This window comes from Colias croceus, chromosome 24, assembly GCF_905220415.1.
Source record: "Colias croceus chromosome 24, ilColCroc2.1".
In the NCBI taxonomy this organism is placed as follows: Eukaryota; Metazoa; Arthropoda; class Insecta; order Lepidoptera; family Pieridae; genus Colias; species Colias croceus.
In genome coordinates this window covers 3098430-3122881 of record NC_059560.1, presented here as the reverse complement: position 1 = coordinate 3122881, position 24452 = coordinate 3098430, and the positions used below count along the sequence as shown (strand labels likewise).

General features: G+C 35.5%; 1 protein-coding gene across 1 annotated transcript; it reads right to left on the bottom strand.

The window, feature by feature from the left end:
- Nucleotides 1–65: 65 nt before the first annotated feature.
- LOC123702683 (dosage compensation regulator) lies at nt 66–23842 on the bottom strand. The gene is made up of 24 exons (XM_045650461.1): nt 23648–23842; nt 23101–23354; nt 22509–22756; nt 19686–19859; nt 19455–19534; nt 19117–19296; nt 18788–18882; nt 18416–18538; nt 17671–17819; nt 16242–16368; nt 15840–15989; nt 15222–15369; nt 14604–14707; nt 13866–14099; nt 13130–13285; nt 12263–12393; nt 11023–11192; nt 10432–10625; nt 9602–9716; nt 3538–3689; nt 3019–3123; nt 2761–2847; nt 2314–2472; nt 66–515 (listed from the first exon to the last, which is right to left on the bottom strand). The coding sequence occupies exons 1-24, from the start codon at nt 23721–23723 to the stop codon at nt 141–143; spliced, it is 3786 nt and encodes a 1261-aa protein (XP_045506417.1). The 5' UTR covers nt 23724–23842; the 3' UTR covers nt 66–140.
- Between the last annotated feature and the right edge of the window lie 610 nt (nt 23843–24452).

Sequence of the window (24452 nt, the reverse complement as noted above, 5' to 3'; positions counted from 1 at the left end):
TGATAATGCAGCCTGCATAAATCTTGATAAAAGTCAAAGTATAATATTGTAAAGAAAACAACAAATTACTAAATCAGTGTTTATTTATTGAATTAGTACTTATGTAATTGTGAACATCAACTACATTTTAAGACACTTTATCACCAGCGTCCTCCACGGAACGAGCCTCGACCGCGAAATCCACGATTTCCATAACCATGGTTACCAAACCTTTGGTTACCATAACCACCTCTAGGAGTGAAACCTTGGTTTCCACCAAATCCTCCATTGCCTCCAAAACCTTGATTGTTCCCAAATCCTTGGTTTGCTCCGAAAGCTTGATTGTTTCCGAAACCCTGGTTATTTCCGAAGCCATAACCACCACTTCCAAAACCTCCTCTGGGTCCGTTAGTTCCCCAGCCTCTAGTATTGCCCCGTTTGGGACCATCTGATCGGAATGTTGGTACAGAAGCGTCCCTTTGAATGTTGTAGTCGCCGGCTTTGAATTCACATAACGCTCTCACGCATTGGATCACCTGAAATTAATTATAAAAATGAATTAGGGGCGTTACGTAAAGCACGCGGCATCCATAGAAAATAACATAGCATGCCCAGCTGCGCGGCAACATCACGCAGTCAGTTTTACAGTGTTCAGTTTATTGTAGAGAGCATTAAATGTAAAGCCGAGCGCCGTCATCGCAAGGTGCAGCCAGTAGTGCAATGTAGAGCATAGATTCATGTAGACTCTACATTGTAGAGCATAGTCATATAGACTCTACATTGTAGAGCATAGTCATGTATACTCTACATTGTAGAGCATAGTAATATAGACTCTACATTGTAGAGCATAGTCACATAGACTCCACACTGTAGAGCATAGTCATGTAGATTCTAACGGTCTTACTAATAAAATGTTACCCATTCGCTATTCTATGGATTAGTTATTGCAATAACCTCTCTTGTTTTTATGATTGACGTTTTATGTGAGCAAGAGCAGGACACAGCTATGGTAGAAATTTATCCATTGTTTTACTTTTTACACGCTTTATATTAGCTTCACCTGTATGTTTGTTTGTAACCGACTTCTTTGGGCGCGATTTTGACCCACTTTAAACGGCCAGATTTCGTTCAAACTTTGTAGATTTATTGAGGACCGATGACAATACACTAATTTGATAAAATTTTCTATTTTTTAGTTCGGTTTTCTATAAAAAGCGTGTTTTTTAGTTTTTTTTAACCGACTTCAAAAAAAAGGAGGAGGTTATCAATTCGGCCGGTATATTTTTTTTTTTTTTTTTTTTTTTATGTATGTACACCGATTACTCCGAGGTTTCTGAACCGATTTACGTGATTCTTTTTTTGTTCGATGCGGGATGGTGTCGAATTGGTCCCATAAAAATTTTATTCCGCTAGGCCTAGTAGTTTTTATTTTATGAGCATTTTTGTCTGTACTCGATGACTTAATTTCAATGTAGCAAGTAACTTTGATTCACTTCCCGGTAACCGATTGAGCTGAAATTTTGTATACGAATGTAAATTGGATAGCGATGAAACATTATCATGACATGGAGCTGATCTGATGATGGAATCGGAAGGTGGCCATAGGAACTCAGTAATATATTGACTCAACTTTATCGAGTTTGGGCTCGTTTGATTCGTGTTGAAAAATACACTAAAAAAAGTATTAAATAAAAATAACTGCGTTAAAAACAACCGACTTCAAAAACGGAAAAGTAAGAAATAAAAAAGATTTGATATTATTAATTACTACATATTATTTTTATGTGCTATTTATTAAATAGGTTTGAAGTCGGTGCCAAACACTAAGCACTTAGTATTAAGCCCATGCACCGACATCAAACCTTTTTAGTAAATAGCACATAAAACTAATATGTAGTAATTAATAATATCAAATCTTTTTTATTTCTTACTTTTCCGTTTTTGAAGTCGGTTGTTTTTAACGCAGTTATTTTTATTAACTATTATTATTATTAGTAAGGCCGTAAGAGCATAGAGCCATGACGACTATGGGCATATTCAGAAAGAAAGCTTGAAACTTATAAGCGCTTATCGGCGCTTGTCAGCGCTGGTAACCTGCGCAGGAAAATATATGAACATGCGCCTATAAGCGCTGATCGGCGCCGACAAGTTCCGACAAGCTTCAACAATGCCGGTGGCTGCCATATAAAATTTGTTTTGGTCTGCTTCAACCTGCTTCCTTTGTGTAGAACGAACCAGCATTGACAAGCGCCGATAAGCGCTTACAAGTTTCAAGCTTTCTTTCTGAATACGCCCTATGAAGTAGCTAGAGGCAGTATGTAGAGCGCAGAGCACCTTGGTCTCGAGCGGCGAGAAGCTGAGCGCCGCGTCGGGCTCCGCTGCGGCGCGCTCCACGAGCCGCTCGAGCGCGGGCCGCAGCGCCGCCACCAGCGCAGCACTGCGCGCCGACATCGCGAAGTTCAGCCAGTTGTCCAGGCGCACGGTGTTGTCTATCTGTTAATAAAATAATTCACATTCACATATAAAATCATGTCAAAATTCATTTATCCAACAAAAAAAAAGTTCACAAAAAAAACGTACCGATATTCAACAAAAAATAAACATGTCAACATACAAAAATTCAACAAAAAATTTTTTAAGTTCACCCAAAAAAATTATATGACAAAATTCAACAATTCAACAAAAATTAATCATGTCAAAATTCAACACTTCAACAAAAACTAATCATGTGAAAATTCAATAATTCAACAAAAAATTTGTACATAATATATTTACACTTACCCATTCAATCTTCCTACAGCCAAACAACAATAAATGCAATGGCGCCACCATAGTCGTCTGCTTGCAGCTAATCGCGCGTGTGCGCACCTTCATAAAAAAAATATACTTATAATATCACTGACGTGGTTCATATTATTGCGGCAATCGTACAGTCGGCAATCGTACAGTCTTGTTATGGTAAAAAAAAAATATTTTTCATACAAAATTTGAAAAAAATGTTAGAAAAAAAGATAAGATAAAAATAAATATCCTTAATACCTTTTCGCCGAAAACAAAAAGCGGCGACGGGAACTTTTGCTCTTGATTGCTACAGTTCACTGACGTTTTGTGGATCAGCGCCGGCTTGCCTTCCGTTGTTAATACCTATCATGGAAAAATAAATGCATACAAATAAAAAAATATAACACAATAGATATAAATTATTAAATAATGCACTATGTGAACAATCAGGTGTATGCGTACATAAAATAAAAAGGGCAGTAATTTTTTTCGAAGTATTTATCATTTTTTCTTTTAAACAATTTTATAAGGCTGGTTACAGAGCTTGACCGACCATCAGTGCATACGTTAGTCGCGCTTGTCATATGTGTGGAAATTCATAAAACCGTTCATAGCTAAACCGACCATACGCACGCGTATTGTCATGCGCATTAGTGTCATATTCATACACATTGTTGATGCGTATCGTCAGGACCGACGGTACGCACTGATGGTCGGTCAAGCTCTGCAACCAGCCTAAGACTTTTTTTTTAAATAAAAAAAAAACTTAGCTCATACCTTCCTCTTCCCTTGATGCAAGCACACATTGGGATACAATCCCATACACAAAAGAGCTATAACCATGTCCAAGTCAGAATTCTCCCCAGTGGGATTCCAACGTTGAGGCACACAACACTCTTCGGGAAAACCTAGCGTTGTTGTTAGGATATCTGAAAAATAATATATTTATCGATATCACACATTGACGTACTGTTATTTAAACAACAGGTGCACAATCGCCTTCAAAAGGTCGTTAAAAGATATACATATAATATACACTAGCTTTCCGCCTGCGGCTTCGCCCGCGTTTTCAAAGAAAAACCCGCATAGTTCCCGTTCCCGTGGGATTTCCTGGATAAAACCTAGCCCTAAAAATATTACTCGTGGATAATGTAGCTTTCGAATGGTGAAAGAATTTTTAAAATCGGTCCAGTAGTTTATGAGCCTATTCATTACAATCAAACAAACTAACAAACAAAGTTTTCCTCTTTATAATATTGAAAAAAAAATGAAAAAAAAATGAAAAATATATTTATTTATAAACCAAATGTTTTTTACACAGCTGATACACTTAGTTTGACGTTGCTCGTTTTACACATATTGGCTTAATCTATGTTTATTAAAAAGGATTCCCTATAGCACCCACACTAGGCAAGCCTGTATCGTGGGCACTGAGACGATTTTACCAAAAAAACAGAATTAGATGTCCTCGGTATGATCAACGCTTATAATAATACGTACAAAAGCATTTTATCACTTATAAGCTAGGTACAGAATAATAAATATGGAAAATACTAAAAAATACAATTAATATAATAAATTATGAAATAAATAAAATAAATGAATATATATAGATTATATAATATATAATATGTAATAACAATAAATATAATAAATATGTAATAATATAGGTGCCGATTATACACAAATTAAAATTAATATAATGATGCAAGAAGATTTTCTGTTGATACGTAGTTTAGAGAATTAAGGTAATTAGTTACGATGATCTTTGCTTTTTTAGAAGTGCAGTTTTTTATGTTACAATTGGAGCTAATTTTATTATAAATAAATATACCAATAAAAGGATTGAATCGCTTAGCAAAAGAAGTATTTACACGAACATTTGGTATTTTGTAAATACGCTTTCTCACATAATTCTTGTAATTGGGAGAGGTTATGACCCATTTGTGCGTAGATATAAATTTATCAAGAATAAAAAGTTGGCGAACTGTAAGAACACTGGCGTCTTTATAAAGGTCAAAAGTAGGATATCTAAAAGGTTTTTGTAACATAGTCTTAAGTACCGCTCGTTGAGCCCTCTCAATACGAATTAGGTTTGACTTAACGGCGCCTCCCCACGAACCAATGCAGTAAGTAATTAGTGATTGGCATAGCGCGAAATATATAGTTTTGAGTAATTTGAAGTCGGCAGATCGGCGGAGTTGCTTCATAATGAAAATGATTTTACGCACGCGATCAGACAGAAGATTTATATGATTCTTAAAACTTAGATTTTGATCCACCAAAACCCCTAAGTACTTGGCAACTTCAACTCTTTCAATGTATTGAGGTGCACATTCGTCAGGAGATATATTTATTAAATCGATAAGTGATGGGGCGGACGCAGCAGTCTTATGAAAGCAGATAAAATTCGTCTTGTCTAGATTCAGGGTCAACAAGTTACGTTCGAGCCAAGAGTTTACCTGTATCATTCCCTGCCTTGCAGCCAACACTGCCTCATCCCAACTGCCACCGTGAAAAGTGATAGCAGTGTCATCCGCATAACAAAGAATATCAGCATTGCTGAGGGGGAGGTTGTGAATATCATCCATGTAAAGAATGAAGAGAGTGGGACCCAGGATACTGCCTTGTGGAACACCGTAATTAACTTCTTTCGTGGCACTAACACTCTCTCCAATCTTCACACATTGAAGTCTCCCTCTGAGATAACTTTCGAACCATAGCAATGCATGACCCCTGACACCTTTATTATCAAGTTTTCTAAGCAGCAGCGGGATAGAAACAGTGTCGAAGGCCTTCGCAAGGTCGAGAAAAACACTGAGACATGCGTTTTTGTTGTCCAAATGTGAAGCTACTATAGATGTCAATAGGCTTACAGCATCTGACGTACTTTTTCGACATCTGAAACCGAACTGACGAGATGATAGAAGATTATTGGACTCTAGAAACTTGGTAAGGCGGGAGTTAACAATTTTCTCCAGAATTTTCGAAAAAACGCCCAATAGTGATATCGGCCTATAATTATTGGGATTGTCACGAACTCCTGATTTATAAATTGGGCAAACTGCAGCAACCTTCCAGCTATTAGGGAAAATACCGAGTGATAGGCTTCGATTATATATTGACGTTAAAGGACATAAAATTTCTTCCCGAATCTGCTTAATTAGTGAATTATTAAGGCCATCAAGGCCAGGTGATTTTTCATTTCGTATTTGTAAAATAAGGTTTTCAACTTCAGATGTATCCGTTGGACTCAAAAAGAACGATTTTGCTGGGATATTGTTCGATTTAATACTAGAAGCCAGCGTGTCTTGAGTAATTTGTAATTTATTTAAAATATTAGTAGCATATGATTCGCCGACTGAGGTAAAATGTTCGTTACATATATTTAGAGATTCAATAGTTCCATTTTTATTAATATTTAAGAGATCTAAAGACTTATTTTTGTGGCTATCTATGTAACAAATATTTTTAACTACATTCCAGAGCTTTTTGGGGTTTCCTACACTAGATTTTAGGATATTGGCTTCATACTCGCGTTTCAGTTTTTTCAACAGATTATTAGTAAAGTTACGATAACGGTGGTATACGTGGAGTAATACTGTATCGAGAGGGTTTCGTTTGACTCGAATGTGAAGACGATCTCTGTGGCGTATGCAACGCAAAAGACCGGGTGTTATCCACGGCTTTAAAATATATTTTGACCTGGAACAATGAATTTTTTGAGTATGTTTATGAATAATTGTAAGTAGTGTTTCTGTAAATGTCTCAACCAAAACATGTATATCACTTATAGCCATAACCTCGGACCAATTCACTTTTTTTAGGTCGTTTTTGATGAGATCTATATTTCTTTTAAACATAAACATTTTTGGTGTATGAGTTTTTATCTTCCCTAGTCTCATGCCAACCATGACAGTATCGTGATCTGTTATATCAGTTCCACAAACTAATCCCACAACAGCTTTGTTCGTTTTAACAAAAATATGATCGAGACACGCCCCTTCTCTTGTAGGCTGTGTAATCGCGGGAACAAGACCAAATTCTGCTAAGATACATAAATAATCATACCACCAGGAGTTTGCAGACTGTGCCAAAATGTCAATGTTAATATCACCCGCCAAAACCAAATATTGAAAATTTAGTGTTGTAAGGTGCATGTGTAAAGAACCAAGAAAAATTGAAGGATTTCTGAAGGACGGGGAGCGATAAATACCTAATATGCACGTTTTTTCATCCAGAACAAGCTGCAAACAATTTGCATCGTCGATTAAAGGTTCCGACACTGAAACGCTCAGGGTACTCCGTACATAAGCCACAACTCCACCGTTTTGGTTAATGAACTTGTTGGTTTTATATGCAGAGTAATTAGGTAGTATAGGAATTTGCAAGAGATCATTGAGCCAACATTCAGTGAGTATAATAACATCATACACTATATTTAAGCGTTTTAATGCTACAATTAAACTATCAAAGTTTTTATTTATGCTGCGAATATTTAACGAGAAAATTTTTAAATTATATTCACTTGTAAGATAAGTTCTGCATGATTCAAGGTTAGAAACAGTGTTACATTTTATTTTATACGAATCTAAGTCTGTTGCAATGTTATTCACAGCCATTAAAAATAATAATTGTTAAAATCCATTTGAGTATTAATTTCATGTGTTGGGAAAAAAGTGAAAATAATTTTTTAAAAATGTAAATAATATTTTTTCTCGCCTGATGATAATATTGTAGCAAATTTGTGTATGTACAAAACTGCATTAATAATATATTATAAATTTCTTTAGCATAAATTAATATGAGATAATATAATAATTTATGTTTATAATAAATATAATAAAATAAATACATATAAAAATAAATTATAGATTGTAATATATACATCAATAGTTTAAATAGTACAAAGTTATACACGGTTAACATATTATGTCGATGAAAATATAAGACAAACAGGGTTCTTTTCAAACTAATTGAACAATAATTAAGACTTTTACAATTGAAAGATAATGAATCAATAATTTTATCACTACGGCTGACTAGGGACGTGTTTGTCTGTGTTAAAAATATTGGCAAGAACTTCTCGCGACCGGATATGAATTGCGCTTTTCCCTTCGCGCTGTCTAACATAAACGTTTCCGTTACTGCACCAACAGAAGGCATAGCCGAAATTCTTATATAGACTTCGAGCCTCACGAAATAGAATTCGATTATCTTTGGTTAACCTTTCGTTTATATAAATCTTACAGGCATCTCCGGGTAAATTAAAATCTGCACTGCTAATGTTTTTTCTTGATTTTGCGGCTTTCAATATCTCGTCGCGCTTCGAGCGGCGAAGAAATCGAACAACAACGGGACGGGATAGCTTATTGGTATTGTCAGGGCCCTTCTCCTTCGAAATACGGGGACCCACTCGCATTGCCCAGTCTATGTCTACATCGCTTAGTTCCACGCCGACTTTTCGAGCCGCTAATAATATAATATGATGAAGGTTTTCGTGAGAAGTCTCCGGGATACCGGCTAATTCAATTTCATTACGTAGATGTTGTTGCGCTTGTAGGTTTAATTCGCATTGAAGATTGGATATAGTGACTTTCAGGTCATCAATCTGCCTAGAGTTACATTCCAATAGCTTGATACGCGATTCGCTTGTATTAACCTTCTCCTCTAGTTTATCAAGGCGCTCGTTACAAATTATCAACGATTGAGTGGCGTCTTCTAATTTCAGCTTGACGGAGGAAAGTTCCTGGGTCAGACGACGAATTTCGGTAGTGAGTTCCTTTACGTCTTCACCCGTCACTGTCGCAGCGGACGTATCTTTTTTACGCATCGTAATAAAATGAGAGTCGCTAGTGCACCTCACCGGGGTATTGCTATTATCACCCCCTCTCTTTTGGGCCGAAGAGCAGTTAGGACACTCCCATATGTTTTTTTGTTCTGCGGATAATCCACTCACATTAATACATAATGGACAGAATTTTTTTCCACAGTCCGCAGACGAACATTTGACGAAGTTGTTATCTTTAAAAGATTTAAGGCAACCGGAGCACTTCATATTAACTTAATAATAGTAAACTGTGACGCCGCGATTTTTTACAATATACTTCCGTGTCAGTTCTGCGGAGGCTTATCTTTGCCGTGCGTCGAGTCGTAGCCAATGACTAACGGCAAGCGGCCGCACGGAGATGTCACCCGGTCGCTCACAGGACTTACGTGCGGTAATCGCTTGCACGGAGATGCTGCCGCAGAACACTACCCGACACTTTATTACTTGCGAAAAGAATTACTTTACTCACTAAATTGATTGAAATTATATATATAATTGCACTAAATACTTGTTGCACTGTTCTTGTTCGTTCACAAAGAGTTTATTTTAGAAAAATATTATAGAGAAAACTTGTTTAAACAAACTTTTACAGCACTAAATAATTATTAAATACGGAGCTTACACAAAGACCAAGTTAACGATTTGACCGAGGCGTCAAAGATGAGATTAGTGTAGATTAACGTGCTATAAACAACTAGATTCATAAATTGCCTGTTAAAAGTCGTCAAAACATTTCCGACCTGTGTTGTACAAAACATTTAAGGAAATTAACACCTTATTTAGTGGTAGTAAAGTTCAAAATCTATTGCATCGTTCATTAGAAAACTCTGCACAACATACGCGTGGGCAGAGTTTTGCTTCGGACAATTTGTGAGTCTAGTTATGTAAACTATAGCACATTTTTTTTATTTTTGTAATAAACTTTGGTGTCAAAACTGTTAATAGTTTTTTTTTTTTTAATTTTTTATTGTTTTCCATGAATATAGGGCGTATAAAGTAGTTAATACTCACTGGTGAGCTGATATTTAGCCTCGCACGTGACATGTAATGTAGTGTGCTGCACTCCCTTCCACTCGCACCACTGCATTTCGCACTCTTCACCTTTTGCTTTCTCCCGCTCCCACATCTGGATAGAAGACATTATCAAGACTATACAAAGGTCACCAATTATTTCTTTATGCAATGTTAACAAATATTACACACAAAAACTTATTTTTATTTTCAATAATTCTTGTAAAAGACCGGATAAAAGCTTATGTAATGTCACATTAAATAAGGTCAATCATTCATTGTTTGAATATTTTTACTGAATGAAAAGAATCACTATTTCTTCATTATCTCTTCTTGCATATTTACTTCTTCATTATCTATTAACCTAGCTCCATTACTAATCCAGCACAATTATTTACAAGGTTCTAAAATGTTCTAGAACAATTCGTATCACTCACCTAATATTATGCATTTAACATCGCCACGTGGTCGCTCGCTCTTTCACCCGCGAGACTGCGCTAATCATCTTACCGAAATATCGTTCTAGAATCTTCTCGAACTCAACTGAAAAGCGTTCAACATAGCCACGTGGTCGCTAGCTCTATCACGCGCAAGAGCTCTCTGATATCCCGCGAGCCTACGCCGCCCTTCCACAGTGAATATCTCCAGAAATAACGTCGAACTCTAGAACCTTCTAGAATGTTCCCGAACCCACCTGGAAAGCGTTCAACATAGCCACGTGGCCACTCGCTCTATCCCCCGCCAATGCTCGCTGGTGACCCACTATCATCACCTAACCAATACCAGGTGTTAGACCCTTTTAGAACCTTCTAGAATATTCTCGAACTCACCTGGAAAGCGTTCAACATAGCCACGTGGTCGCTCGCTCTATCCCCCGCGAGTGCTCTCTGATGTCCCGCAAGCCTACGTCGACCTTCCACAGTGAATATCTCCGGGAATGTAGTTGAATTCGCCGCCATTGTTGTTAACGCGTCGCCTAGGCCGAGCACGAAGGCCAGTACCATCATCTTGCCGAGACGCGGTTCTGGAATTTAATTTAGTATGATTGAAAAAATTGAAGTATGATGGAAGACATACCGCAGATGAATCTTTATTTTGATGGTGTAACGTATTTTGACCTCGTTATCACAAATATCGGGAATATAAAGAATATTAAGAAGAATAAACACAAAAATATTAGTTTTAAGTAAGAATTTTGTTTTGTTATTTTTTGTGTGGTGGTGGCAATTTGGAGAACCTAATAAAGTTATTTTATTCTGTTCAAATTAAGGTTAAAATTATACTGCACACTATGTCAACTTGAAAAAAAAAACCTCAAAATAAATTCATAATGCTTGTCTAAGTCGAACAATAATAAAAATAAACCCAAAAAAAAAAACCTTTTTATTACCTAACCAATTGTCTTATAAAACTCAACTTACCAATAGGCAACTTGGCCAGTATGGTACCGAGCGGCGTTAACGCATCGCTACTGTCCAAACAGCCCAACTCCCTCAATAGAGCCTCGGCTTCAATCACCGCGTCTAGTGGCGGAGGTTCCGGAGCTTTGGATAAGAAGTGGCCTATGTTTCCAAGGCGTAAGAGTTTTATACTGAAAATGGAAACAGTAAAATATATTTTTGTTATTAAAATTATTAGTGAGCGGGTTTTGTGAGATTTTAACTGTGTAAAATATGAAAGAAACATATTGGTTTTGAAAATTATTACATTTTTTTACTCATGTTTACATATTTTATTGTTAAACACGCGTTTCTAATGTTCTACGACTCCTGTTAGCTGCATCATACCACGTCACATCCCGTTACACCACACCCAAACACGCAACGTCATACCACACCACACTAAATGACGTCACACCACACTACATGAAGTTATGTTACACTACACCCTATTACGTCACACATCTATACTAATATTATAAAGCTGAAGAGTTCGTTTGAACGCACTAATCTCACGAACTACTGGTCCGATTTGAAAAATTCTTTCGGTGTTAGATAGCCCATTTATCGAGGAAGGCTATAGGCTATACATCATCACGCTAAAACCAACAGGAGCTGAGCAATGCGGGTGAAACCGAAGCACAGCTAGTTAAAATAAAATCTTTGGCATATTATGATAATATATACGTACAGTTACTTACATATTTTGTAAAATTAAATTGTAATACTGAAATGATTTAAAAGAGCAACTATGGAGTTTCTTGCCGATTCTTCTCCATAGATACCGCTTTCCGAATCGGTGGTAAATGTTAAAATTATGTATTGACGTTTCAAAAGTGCTTCTCGAAGAAGTCTCATTGAATAATAATAGTTAAAAAAAAAACTAAAAAACTCGCTTTTTATAGAAAACTAATTAGAAAAAATAGAAAATTTTATCAAATTAGTGTATTGTCATCGGTCCTCAATAAATCTACAAAGTTTGAACGAAATCTGACCGTTTAAAGTGGGTCAAAATCGCGCCTAAAGAAGTCGGTTACAAACAAACATACAGGTGAAGCTAATATAAAGCGTATAATAAAGCGTGTAATAAAGCGTGTAATAAAGCGTATAATAAAGCGTGTAATAAAGCGTGTAATAAAGCGTGTAATAAAGCGTGTAATAAAGCGTGTAATAAAGCGTGTAATAAAGCGTGTAATAAATAAATGTTTGAGTTTGAAAATACCTCAGCGCCAGCTCGTGCAGTGGCGTGCGGAACATCTCCGCAGTTTGGTGCTCGTCGAGTCGCTGGTGGCGAGCACGCGAACATAGCGTGAAGCACACGCCGGCACGAACACGGCCTGCACGACCCTTGCGCTACGAGACAGACAGACAAAAATAAGTAAAATAATAAAAAAAAACACGTGTGGCACTCGGGGACTGCTGCGGTAAAGCTATTGCATGCTATGCCTTCAAGCCACACCTCCGCCCGTCGGAGTGGGGAGCGTGAGAGTTTTCGTTACGCAATTTCTAGATTCAGTCCCCGCGCTCAAGGCCCGCGATAGAAGCTGTACAATAGCTTCAAAAAAGTGCAAAAAAGTGAAGTCAGAAGTGAAACTTCTTTGGCAAGATTCAAAGATACAAATATCATCACGTATTATTACCATGACGCGACCTTGAAATTTTACTCTCAACGCGCCTAAAGAAATTTCACTTCAAAAAAATAAAAAAGTCACAGAAATTGCCAATAGAAGCTAAAAAACTATACTGAAATAAGAAATTTCACAAACATTATGCATATCAGCAATGCAACGTGATCACGTAAATTTCCCCACTACAAAAAAAGCCCTTACACTAATTTCCCCTGCCTAAAGTATGCAAAAGCTAAATAAATTTTTTATTTAAAAAAAGGCGTGTGTGTGCCGAGCATACGTGTCAGAAGTGAAACTTGTTTGACAGTTTGAAGTTCGTTTTTGGATAGAAACTTCTTTATTTTAATGATTGAATAATGGTTCAATGACAAATAATAATTGTTGTCCACTGTTCGATATTATAATTACATATTTCAAATTATTTTATCTTATACTAATAATTATTCTAAATCTAATCTCACCTGTTCCAAATTAGTCCGGCTAGCCCAGACCGTGGCGTATGACGTCATATTATTGTGCGAAGTGAATAGCTTCATTTTGGCCTTGCAAGAGTCTATCACGTACACTACATCGTTGATTGTTATTGATGTTTCCGCTATGTTCGTTGATAGAATCACCTTTAATAATTAAAAAAAATGATACAAATATTTTTTTTAAATATGTACTTGCGTATGATTAAAAGTTTAGTCACAATAAACTCTATACTTGCGTATGATTCGGCAAAAGTTTAGTCACAATAAACTCTATTGTGACTCAAATTTTTGAATAGAGCATAGTCAGGTAAAAAAAAGAGATAGAAGACATATTTTTTGTTACCTTATTTGGTTATACTGGTTTAGAAGATTTATTTATTTATAAACTAGTGGTCCGCCCCGGCTTCGCCCGTGGTACATATTTCGCAATAAAAGGTAGCCTATGTCCTTTCTCGGGTATCAAAATATCTCCATACCAAATTTCATGCAAATTGGTTCAGTAGTTTAGGCGTGATTGAGTAACAGATAGACAGACAGACAGAGTTACTTTCGCATTTATAATATTAGTAAGTTTATAAATCATCTGTATATAATCGGTAATATATTTAAGGCAGATGGATGACATCTAATAATTCAAACCACATTTCAGAATTATATATTTATCTTCTTCAACAAACTGAATCTGCATAGCTAATAATTTATATAAATAAATTCAAAAAAATACCTTAGTAATACCGGGCGGTGGAGTAACAAACACTTTCTTCTGATCCTCCCTTGGTATTTGACTATGTAACGGCAAAATTACATATTTACTTTGATCCCCAAACTCTCTGTTCTGAGTCAGTTGTTTCATTAACGCGAATATTAAGTTCCAACCGGGGAGGAAAATTAGTATAGCACCCTCCTGGCCTAGGTTCTTTATGTAGTGGAGTATCGCTTCTATTAGCTCGAAACTTAGCTGAAAAAATGTCATTTTTATTAGTAATGTAAACTTATTAGAAAAAGCTGTTTGTTAGGTATGGAGTAGAATTTACATTCATTTAAATTCATTAAATTTTATTGAAGTTATCCAATTTTAGAAGTCACTCTCATAATATTATGTTCTCTCGTATATCTAAGACATGTATTTTATCAGTTGTTATAATTATTTTAATGAATACACTTAAAATTTAATCTTTTTAGGGCTGATTTTTCAATCCTTGGTTAAAAGTTATTCGCTGAATAACGTATTAAACTACCATTTCAAAAATGTATTCTAATTACCTGTATTTGACAGTTTGAATTATCGTGTAATACTTTATTGGACGGATAAGTTAAAACTTATATTATACTTAACTTGGATTTATACATAGGATTGAATAATCAATCAGCCCTTACTTGAATTGCGATTACAATACAAAAATTCACACACACACAAACACATTTAGCGTAAAACATAATATACAATATACATAGTACATACATCTTTTTCAGACAACATCGACATCGCCTGTTTAGTTTGCGGCGAATATTTAGATTCGAGCATACAATTCTTATTTAGATCCTCTTCTTCTTCAGCAGTTTCTCCTGTTAAACAACGGAAACATAAATTCTGAGAAATCATACTAATTTGCGAAAATTTGTGAGTATTTTTTTTTTTTTTTGTAAGGTGTTTCTCAATGTTAGCCAGAAGGGCTACTACATTTTAACGCGGACGCGGGGGTGAACTGAAGGTTCACCCTGGTAGCGACATGCACAAGGGCGTTCCCCCGCCACGGGGACCACGAACCTCGGCTTGAGCTGTCGCTTGAGTGGAGGAGGCCAGAAGGGCCCTAATCGGACGGGTTGTGAGTATGTATGGATGTTTATTACTCTTTCACGCAAAAACTACAGAACCGATTTTCATGAAATGTGGTACACACATAGAGGGTAACTTGGATTAATACATAGGATTGTTTTTATCCCGGAAATCCGGACCACAGGAACGATCCACAGGAACGAGAGCTATGCGGGTTTTTCTTTGAAAATGCGGGCAAAGTTGCGGGCGATTTTTTAATGTTTTAATAAATTTACTAAAATGATGATTATTTTTCTGTCTTACCTTCATCATCATCATCGTCATCATCGTTCCTATTGGCTTTCTTGCCTGATGACTTCCGTTTCCTCGTATCGGGGGGAGGCATGAAAGATGTCAATTGTATACAGTCTTCTAAGAAATATTGCTGTACTGGGTATGTTCTACCGGGTACCTGTGGAATTGTGTTAATTTGTTTCAATTTATTTCGCACGAAAAACAAAAATACAGCAAAGAGAATATGAAAATGTTGCCAAAACACGTCAGCAATGAGCAATAGTTAAAGAGAAAGTTTTTGCAACACTGGTTTTTAGTGACGACACGGCCGTAAAAGAGAAAATAAATTTTAAAAAAGACTGCTTCGGTTAGAAAATATAATGAAAGAATTAATTATCGCTCTATTCTCACTTGAGGTATGATGTTATATGAACATATTTTTCGAGAGGATAAAATATATGTTATAATTAAATATTTATACGCATTTACATATAAAAACACATAAATTGGTCATGTCTAATTAAAAATCATATTCTTTTTTTTTTAAATCATGAAAAGTAAAGTGCCACCAAAGGCGTCATAATCGCTTAACTTTAAATAGCATAACAAGCAAAAAGATAAAAAGTTACAACATTATTTTTTATTTACCTCAATAACCGGACAATCTCCAAAGTAGCTCTTAAACAATGTAGTATCGACAGTCGCAGACATGAGAATGATCCTCAAATCTGGGTACGTGTGCGCCATGTCACGTAGTAGAATTAGCGCAAAGTCGGTATCTGCGTCTCTTTCGTGTACCTAGATTATTAATATAATATAATATATAATAATAATATTACCTGTCTTGCCAAAAAAGCTTTAGACAGTGTTAAGCGTGGGTTCTCTTTAATCTTTCAAAAAACAACCAGGCGTCATTCAAGGTCATACCTTCCCGTGACAAGTCAACGTTCATAGTGCAATCTCCAGTGTATTAGATATAAGCTTCTTGCTACCAACCAAGCCAACCGGTCAGTCAAAAACTAGAAAAAAATAAAAAAACAATAAACATACCTCATCAACAAGAACATGGCTGACTCCCCGGAGACCTCCCTCCAGTTTCCTCAACAGCACTCCTACGGTACAGAACATTATCGAACCGTACGGTCGAGGGAGAATTGATTCGAAACGCACTGAATATCTAAAAGGAAAAAAATATTGGAAATGAGTAAGATGTTTTTTTTATATTCACAAGGCGGGAGTAAGCAAAATTGCGTAAAGGGACTTCCTTTGAAATGCTATGTCGTATAATTATTACAACCTTATAAGATTCAATCAATAACAGCGCAAATTACAACACTCTTTTAAATACTTTAAAAATTTAAGCTATCAAATTTGTATTTTAAATGGACATTTATTTTCTCATTTATTATATGTATAGATATACAGTGGTGGACGTATATGTATACTGCCAACACTTAGAAATCAGACTTCACTTAAAATTGTGCTTTTTTAAGCTAACGTTTGATTAAAATTAAGTAATTTCTTATGAAACTAGATAATCGAGTGTTTTTTTACATATGAAATGATGCTTAATCTCAAATACGTTGTTACACAAATGTAAAAAAAAAATGATGACTAATCCGTAGTGTTAGGTGTTTCTAATTATACGTCCACCACTGTATATATTTTTAAGCTATTGCATAGCTTCTATCGCGAGCCTTGAGCGCGGGAACCGAATCCAGAAATTCCGTAACGAAAAACCTCACGCTCCCCACTCCGACGGGCGGAGGTGTGGCTTGTAGGCATAGCTTGCAATAGCTTTACCGCGGCAGTCCCCGAGTGCCACACGTCTTTTTTTATTGTTTTTAAATGTATTATAACGCACAGCTGACCGACTGACTGACCGGTTGGCTTGGTTGGTAGTGGCCCTGCCTTCCAAGCCAGAGGTCGTGGGTTCGATTCCCACCCGGGGCAAATATTTGTGTGATGAACATAGATGTTTGCTCTGTGTCTGGGTGTTAATTATCTATATAAGTATTTATTTCAAAATTATATATGTATGTTTATCAGCCATCTGGTTTCCATAACACAAGCGAAAGCTTAGTATGGGATCAGCCCCCCTAGCCAAGTGGCTTTCTGTTAGCGTAGCGTTCAATAGAATAGACTACGAATAAAACTAGATAAACATCTACAGCTTACGTCAATCTCATACATTCGTAGTCTATTCTATAGATGTTTATCTACAGCTTACGTCAATCTCATACATTCGTAGTCTATTCTATAGATGTTTATCTACAGCTTACGTCAATCTCATACATTCGTAGTCTATTCTATAGATGTTTATCTACAGCTTACGTCAATCTCATACATTCGTAGTCTATTCTATTGAACGCTACGCTAACAGAAAGCCACTTGGCTAGGGGGGCTGATCGTGCCGTGTGTGAAAATTGTCCTGAAATATATAGGTATAGATAGCTGCGTCACGCACACACACACTCACCCCACACTGTTGCCGAGCTCCTCGCAGCGCTCGGCGGCGACCCGCTCCGCGACGCTGACCGCGGATATCCGCCGCGGCTGCGTCACGCACACGTTCGCCCACGCACCTTGACCCGACGCTATGTAGTCGTCCACTATGAATTGGCACACCTGAGCAAAATATACACTCAAATTAACACCTTATTACATGGGAGTAATTTTTTTTTATGTGTCCCAATGTTCAAAATCTTCTGTTAACACTCATAAGAAAACTCTGCCTTAAAAACACTGCCTTATGCCTACTAGGCAGAGTTTTCTTACAAGCGTATACAATAGACAGTGTTCATGTTCGTGACGAACGTGAACACTGACACACGTTCGTGAGAGTTTTGCTTCGGACAATTTTTGTATGTTTTGTAAAAAAAAATATGTATAGTTATAGCATCGGCATAAAATCGGCATAAACGCAATAAATCGCAAGATTAAATTGGCACCAATATTTTTTTTTTAAAGAAAAATTGTTTTTTTTAAAGTCTCAAAGAAAATTACCATAATATTTGTGATATGAATAATGCTAATGAATAATGTCTCGCCTCGGGATCGAATTTTTTCTATTCTTCGTCAGAAGCAAACTCTGCCTATGCTAGGCAGAGTTTTGCTTCGGAAAATTTTTGTATGTTTTGTAAAAAAAATATATTTAGTTATAGCATCGGCATAAAATCGGCATAAAAATTTAAATTTAATTTTTTTTTAATCTAAAATCTTACCTGAGTAGTTTTACCGCAGCCCGTGTTACCGCGAATAATAATAACAGAGTTTTCGTTAATGGCCTCCATTATTTGCGACCGCATTCCGTACACTGGCAACTGTTCACGCTCTCGCAAACTCTCCTGAAAAAATATATTAAATAATTATGAAAGAGATATTTTAAGTTTATTAAAACACGGTACAAAATAATCAACTTTCATCTCCAGGAACAATTATTTTTAATGTTTGTTACATTGAAATCATAATTTAGTTCTATTTCAGAATAAAACTTGAAATGAGTACACTTTTTTTTGGAAAAAATATTTTATTTTACAAATCTTTCATTATAATATAAAAAATTAATAATGTACAACCTACATACACATCCTTACCTGATAAAGAGTACTATTCTGACACATGTCACGATGATGTTTCTCCAAGTCAGAGCTGATCTCATCAAGGCTTGTCGTTGCAAGCGGCCCTTCGTCTAAAATAACATACAACATTCATACTTTCGTTCGGTTCGGTCGTGAAGAAAAAATTTTTTTCTTCTTTTTTTATCGTAATTTTTGTTTGTATACTTTTATTTTTTATGTTATGAAATCATTACAAAAAAGAGTTTTTGAAAACGCAACCGACTATTCAAAAATAATTTACTCATTTACATGTATTTTGTATACAAACATACAATATTTAACAAATTCCTACAAAACACACTCACCAATATTACACCCAGTCCAGGCATTCCAGTTGGCCTGGGGTGGAGACCAGGAGACCACCCCGCCAGCTGTTTGCTTCGCTTCCTTCATTGCTTTAACTCTATCCAACTGTAGGATCGTGACCGCTTGTCCGTCTGAATTCTCTTGTGGTACGTTCACGTCGACGGGCTCGATTTGTAGTTCTGGAATATTTAATAATTATATAAATCATTAATTATGTAAATAACCATGTTGTAGTAGAATCTTTCAGACAGTGTAACACACCAAAAAATATAATTTGACTTATTTTATTAATATGTCGTTATTTTTTTGTATTTATAACATAGGACTATTAGAATACCTCTTAATGTCTCTTCAATTTGCTGTTCCAGACTGGGATCGATAGCCACTGGGTACGGCGTCATCAAACCTTCTGCCGATCTAGGTAACAATTAAACAATGTTTAAAAAAATAATTGAAAGATTTAGAACATTTATAAATATGCATTATTTAGCAAAATGAAATGGAACCAATATCATCCTCTCTGCAAAGAAAAATACTTTTTAAATTAAATTTAAAGAAAAATACGAACCTATCCTTTTTCAATGTCCCGCTGAAGGCCTCAATCACACCGAGATGGTACAGCTGTCTCACAAGCGACAACGCGCATGATTTGCTTGCTGTTTGCTTGTTGGACGCCGTCTCCCGTCCGGTGACATTGCGGCCGAGTTGACGTACGTATATCGACAACTCACAACAGAAGCTCCTGTTGGTTGATTGTTTAGTAAAAGGACACTCTTTGTACTATGTACCTATACTAAATTTTTTGTTAGATGTACTAAAAATATGCATTATGAGATCCTGTATCCCTATCTTAGATAAAAAATATTGAAAAATTAATATTAAACTTGCAATGGCAGTTAAAACTCTACAAATGAGACAGTAGAGAAGATTAGTTGGAAATACTTCCACAGGCATAGCTATAAAAAAATCTTGCAAAACCTTACAAATCTTCAGTAACCAAGCATAATAATAAGAAATATAAAGAAGCCTAAGTGTTTAAAAACAGAATATAATAGAATTCATATAGGTCTTACCATGATTACAGCATGAATTACTCTGTGAATGTAACCGGTATTCTGCCATTCAGTTGACATAGATGCACCTGCACCCAAAACAAAATCTAAGACCATTGTATTAAAATATACTTTCTTGTAGTTCTCTTACAATATATTGTAGGAGCACTACAATAGGTCTTGTCTTAGATTCATTTTGGTGCCCAGATTGTATTATTAGAAGTTATCTTTTAGTTTAACTTCAAAGATTGCTTCTTTGTTTCTCTTTTAACGATACATTTAAAAAAATATTCAAATTGTCCAAATCCATATTAAAAACTTATACAATAGTGATGTAGTTATAGTAAGTACATATAATATTTAAATAATAGTTTTGCATTTTTTTTTATCAAATTGGATTCAGGACAATTTGTTTGTTTGACTGTAAAATCTGCAGAATATTCTGTTCATAAATAACAGAATACCAGTAACATTCACAGAGTTCTCTACAAAATTTTTAGCAGCCATTGATTTTTCAAAAACTATGAATAACCAGTGGCTTAAAAGCGAGGTAGGGTTGAATGAAAATAATTCATCTATAAAATTTCTATTGAGATATATATATACTAATATTATAAAGAGGAAAGGTTTGTGTGTATGTATGTATGTATGGTTTTCATATATTAACTACTGGACCGACTTTGATGAAATTTGGCACAGACAATCTTTAGACCCTGAGAAAGAACATAGGCTACCTTTTATTGCGAAATATGTACCTCAGGCGAAGCCAGGGCGGACCGCTAGAATTTTATATGAGTAATGATATATGCCTACAGTTTAATATTAGTGGACACATTTGATCATAAATTTTTCATCAAAAGTTCTCTTTGATGGAAAATCTGAAACACAATTTGCCTGTTTCTAGTTTCTAAACAAGTGATTAGTATTTTATTGGAATTGATATTATAATAACATTAAAATGAAGAATAAATATAATACCACTACAAGTAAACAGAGATCATTCTGTTTACAAGTTGTGTAAATAAATCTCACGGCACAATTTTAGTTATTGCTTTGACTTTGAATTTGATTGACTGTATAAAACATTTCATAATTTAATATGTGTCAACATTTTATTACAGTAATCCAAAAGTAATAATGCGCATAGAAATCTTCGTCACTGTTCGGCAACTGTCATATTCTCGGAGAGTCTGAAGATGATATCTATATAGAGCGGTTAAATGCATTTTCTTCATGCATAATTTAGTCAAATTATATGTTTTGTGCTAAAAGAGATTAATATATATTTATTTGTAGGTAAGTAACGATTTTGTTTCGATAATTCCTTGTAAGTAAATAGCGAGTTTACCCCACGATTGCGAATATATTATCTTTGTTGGATTGATTTACTTGGAAAATTTATAGTACTTTTAAAGTGGCTTACTGAAGCTGGTGTAATGATGGAAGAAAAGAAGGTTAAAATAATACAAAATTTATATTGTACTAGCTTTCCGCCTGCGGCTTCGCCCGCGTTTTCAAAGAAAAACCCGCATAGTTCCCGTTCCCGTGGGATTTCCGGGATAAAACCTAGCCTATGTTACTCGTGGATAATGTAGCTTTCGAATGGTGAAAGAATTTTTAAAATCAGTCCAGTAGTTTATGAGCCTATTCATCACAATCAAACAAACAAACAAAGTTTTCCTCTTTATAATATTAGTGTAGATAAAGTATGGTTTTCAAACACAGGTTTATATTTAAACCATATATGTAAATCTTATCATTAAAATCTCAGTTCAAAAGTATTTACAGTACTGATCATTCTTCAATATTATGAAAATTACGAAAAAAATAAAAACAATCAAAATCAGGGATTATCTTTATTTCTGACATTTTAGATACATCGGAACTCTTCTTCATTTTCACTTTCCCTACTGCCATCACCTGTGTAAATCATTTCATCGATTAATTCAATTCACCTTTAAAAACAAAACCAAGAAGGGTACGTAATAGCAGCTCTATATAATTCCACACAGAGAGAACACGTGCAGTCACCACCAATATTTAAAGACAACTGACGGATTTTTGAGTTTTTTGACTGACAGGCTACCGTCACCTACCGCCCGATTTGTTTTTGATTGTGTATGACCATGAATTGACTTCTATTTCTTTTGAACAAGGTGTAAAATGCAAGTTCGTTGTTTAGGGCTCTTACGATTCAATGATTCGAGTGTCTTCGGAAATAGCGAAGATTTGCATGTGCATTATTAATTTTGGATTACTGTACATAGCAATATAATTTTTGGTTAAATTAAATATTATAAACAGGTTATTTATTATATTTTATATGATAAATCACATACCTCGTATGATCCGGACCAACAGCTTTATACGCGTAATCAGCGTTTATTCTATTTATCTGCATAAACTGATGTAATTTAGATTTAGCATTCTCCATTGTCCAGTTACCGTGTAGACTAGCATTTACGTCCAAATCTTCAGCTTCTTCTACATTCTTTTGTTGCTGCATTCTATCTATGTAGGTGAAGTTTTGGTTTTGGCCCCCATACGCTTGATAGGCCGGTCCCATAACTTCAGGGCCCATACCCTCCTGTTTACAAAAACATTGAATATAATGTAGTTGTTTTATATTACACTAGCTGTTGCCCGCAGCTTCGTCTGCGTGGAAAAGATAAATTTACATGATACAAATTTTCTTTTACCCCTTTAGGGAATGAATTTTCTTAAATCCTTTCTTAGGGGACGCCTACATTATGACATCGACCTGCATGCAATTTCAGCCCAATACGTCCAGTAGTTTGGGCTGTGCGTTGATAGATCACTATATCAGTCACCTTTGAGTTTTATATTTGCTAATTACTATATTACTGATAGATTGTGATAACATAACTTAATAATAAACATTACAAAAAGTATTTGGAGACAATTATTCACCTGAAAAACTGGTTTGCTCGGATAGGATTGATCAACATCACCAGCCATTGAAGCTGTGTCAGACATATCAGGCTTAACCTGTACATCTTCAGGCACATCAGAAGCTGATAATTCGCCAGATCTTACGAGAAAGTTCAGGAAGTCTCTGGAAGCATTCTTTTGTGCTTCCTTCTTGGTAACAGAGTTACCTGCTCCAACATAGGTGTAACCATCTACTCGAACTTCACAGAGAAACCTTTGGCGATGTTTTGGACCTGATTACAAAATAGAAGTCAAATATTATTGGTTACAATGTAGCTTAAGTTGTTAAGAAAATGAGGATGGCTGATAATAAATATTAATTAATATAATTTACTACGAGCCTCTTTCGTAAACAGTACGAGACGCTAGAGGTGTAAATTAATGCTAATAAAAAAACAAATTCAAATGCGCTAGCGGCTAGGGTCTAGACGTTAGAGGATAGCATGTTTCTAAGGTTATGTCTAAGGTTAAATTTAACTTTTATATTATAGTACAATTCATTCAAGAATTCAACTATTGTACATACCAGTGGCCCGAATATCATATTGTGGCGTTAAAGATTTTTTAGCACACCACGAAAACAAATAGGATTTTACATCCATGATGAAGTCTTGTGCCGACTTCTTATACTTATTATCACTATGTGGGTCTGTCTACACTCCCGCTAACATGAATCACAATGGATTAAGAATAAAATTAATCTATTTAGCATACAAATTTCCTGTTTGCCGGGTTCCGAAATTCACCATTCGTACAACAGATTCGTACTTTTGTGATTCACTTGTGATTTGTCGCACAGAGCAAGTAATATCTATATTACTTGCTCTGTGGTATTAATATTTGTCGTGAACCGTTCGTGAACTAATTGTGGTCTTGTGAACTGTGGGGATATGTCATTTGTGGCTTGCCGCTTGTTCCCTCTATATTACTATACTCTTTGGCCGCTTGGGCTATTCAGAGCTTGGGCCATTCAATGGGGCCATTGGATGTCAGAAACGTCAAAGTAATGTCAAATGACATCTACAGATTATTTATGGACTTCGCCAAAAATTATAGATACAAAAAAAGATACAAAAATGCAATAAACTCCAGGCGAAGAATTTATAAATTTTATGATCTCTGGACATTTCTGGAAGTGTGTAAGTTTACGAAAAATATTTAATTGAAATCAATTAACTGCCAAGTTATCAATAACCTGTGCCATTTTCATTGCTGCTCTACAATATAGCCTTCATCTAATCATCTTGCCTTCATGGATAAAACATGGACCATCCAACAAGCATCCAACCTATTCAGAATTATTAATCTCAAACCAATAATTCCCGGAATTA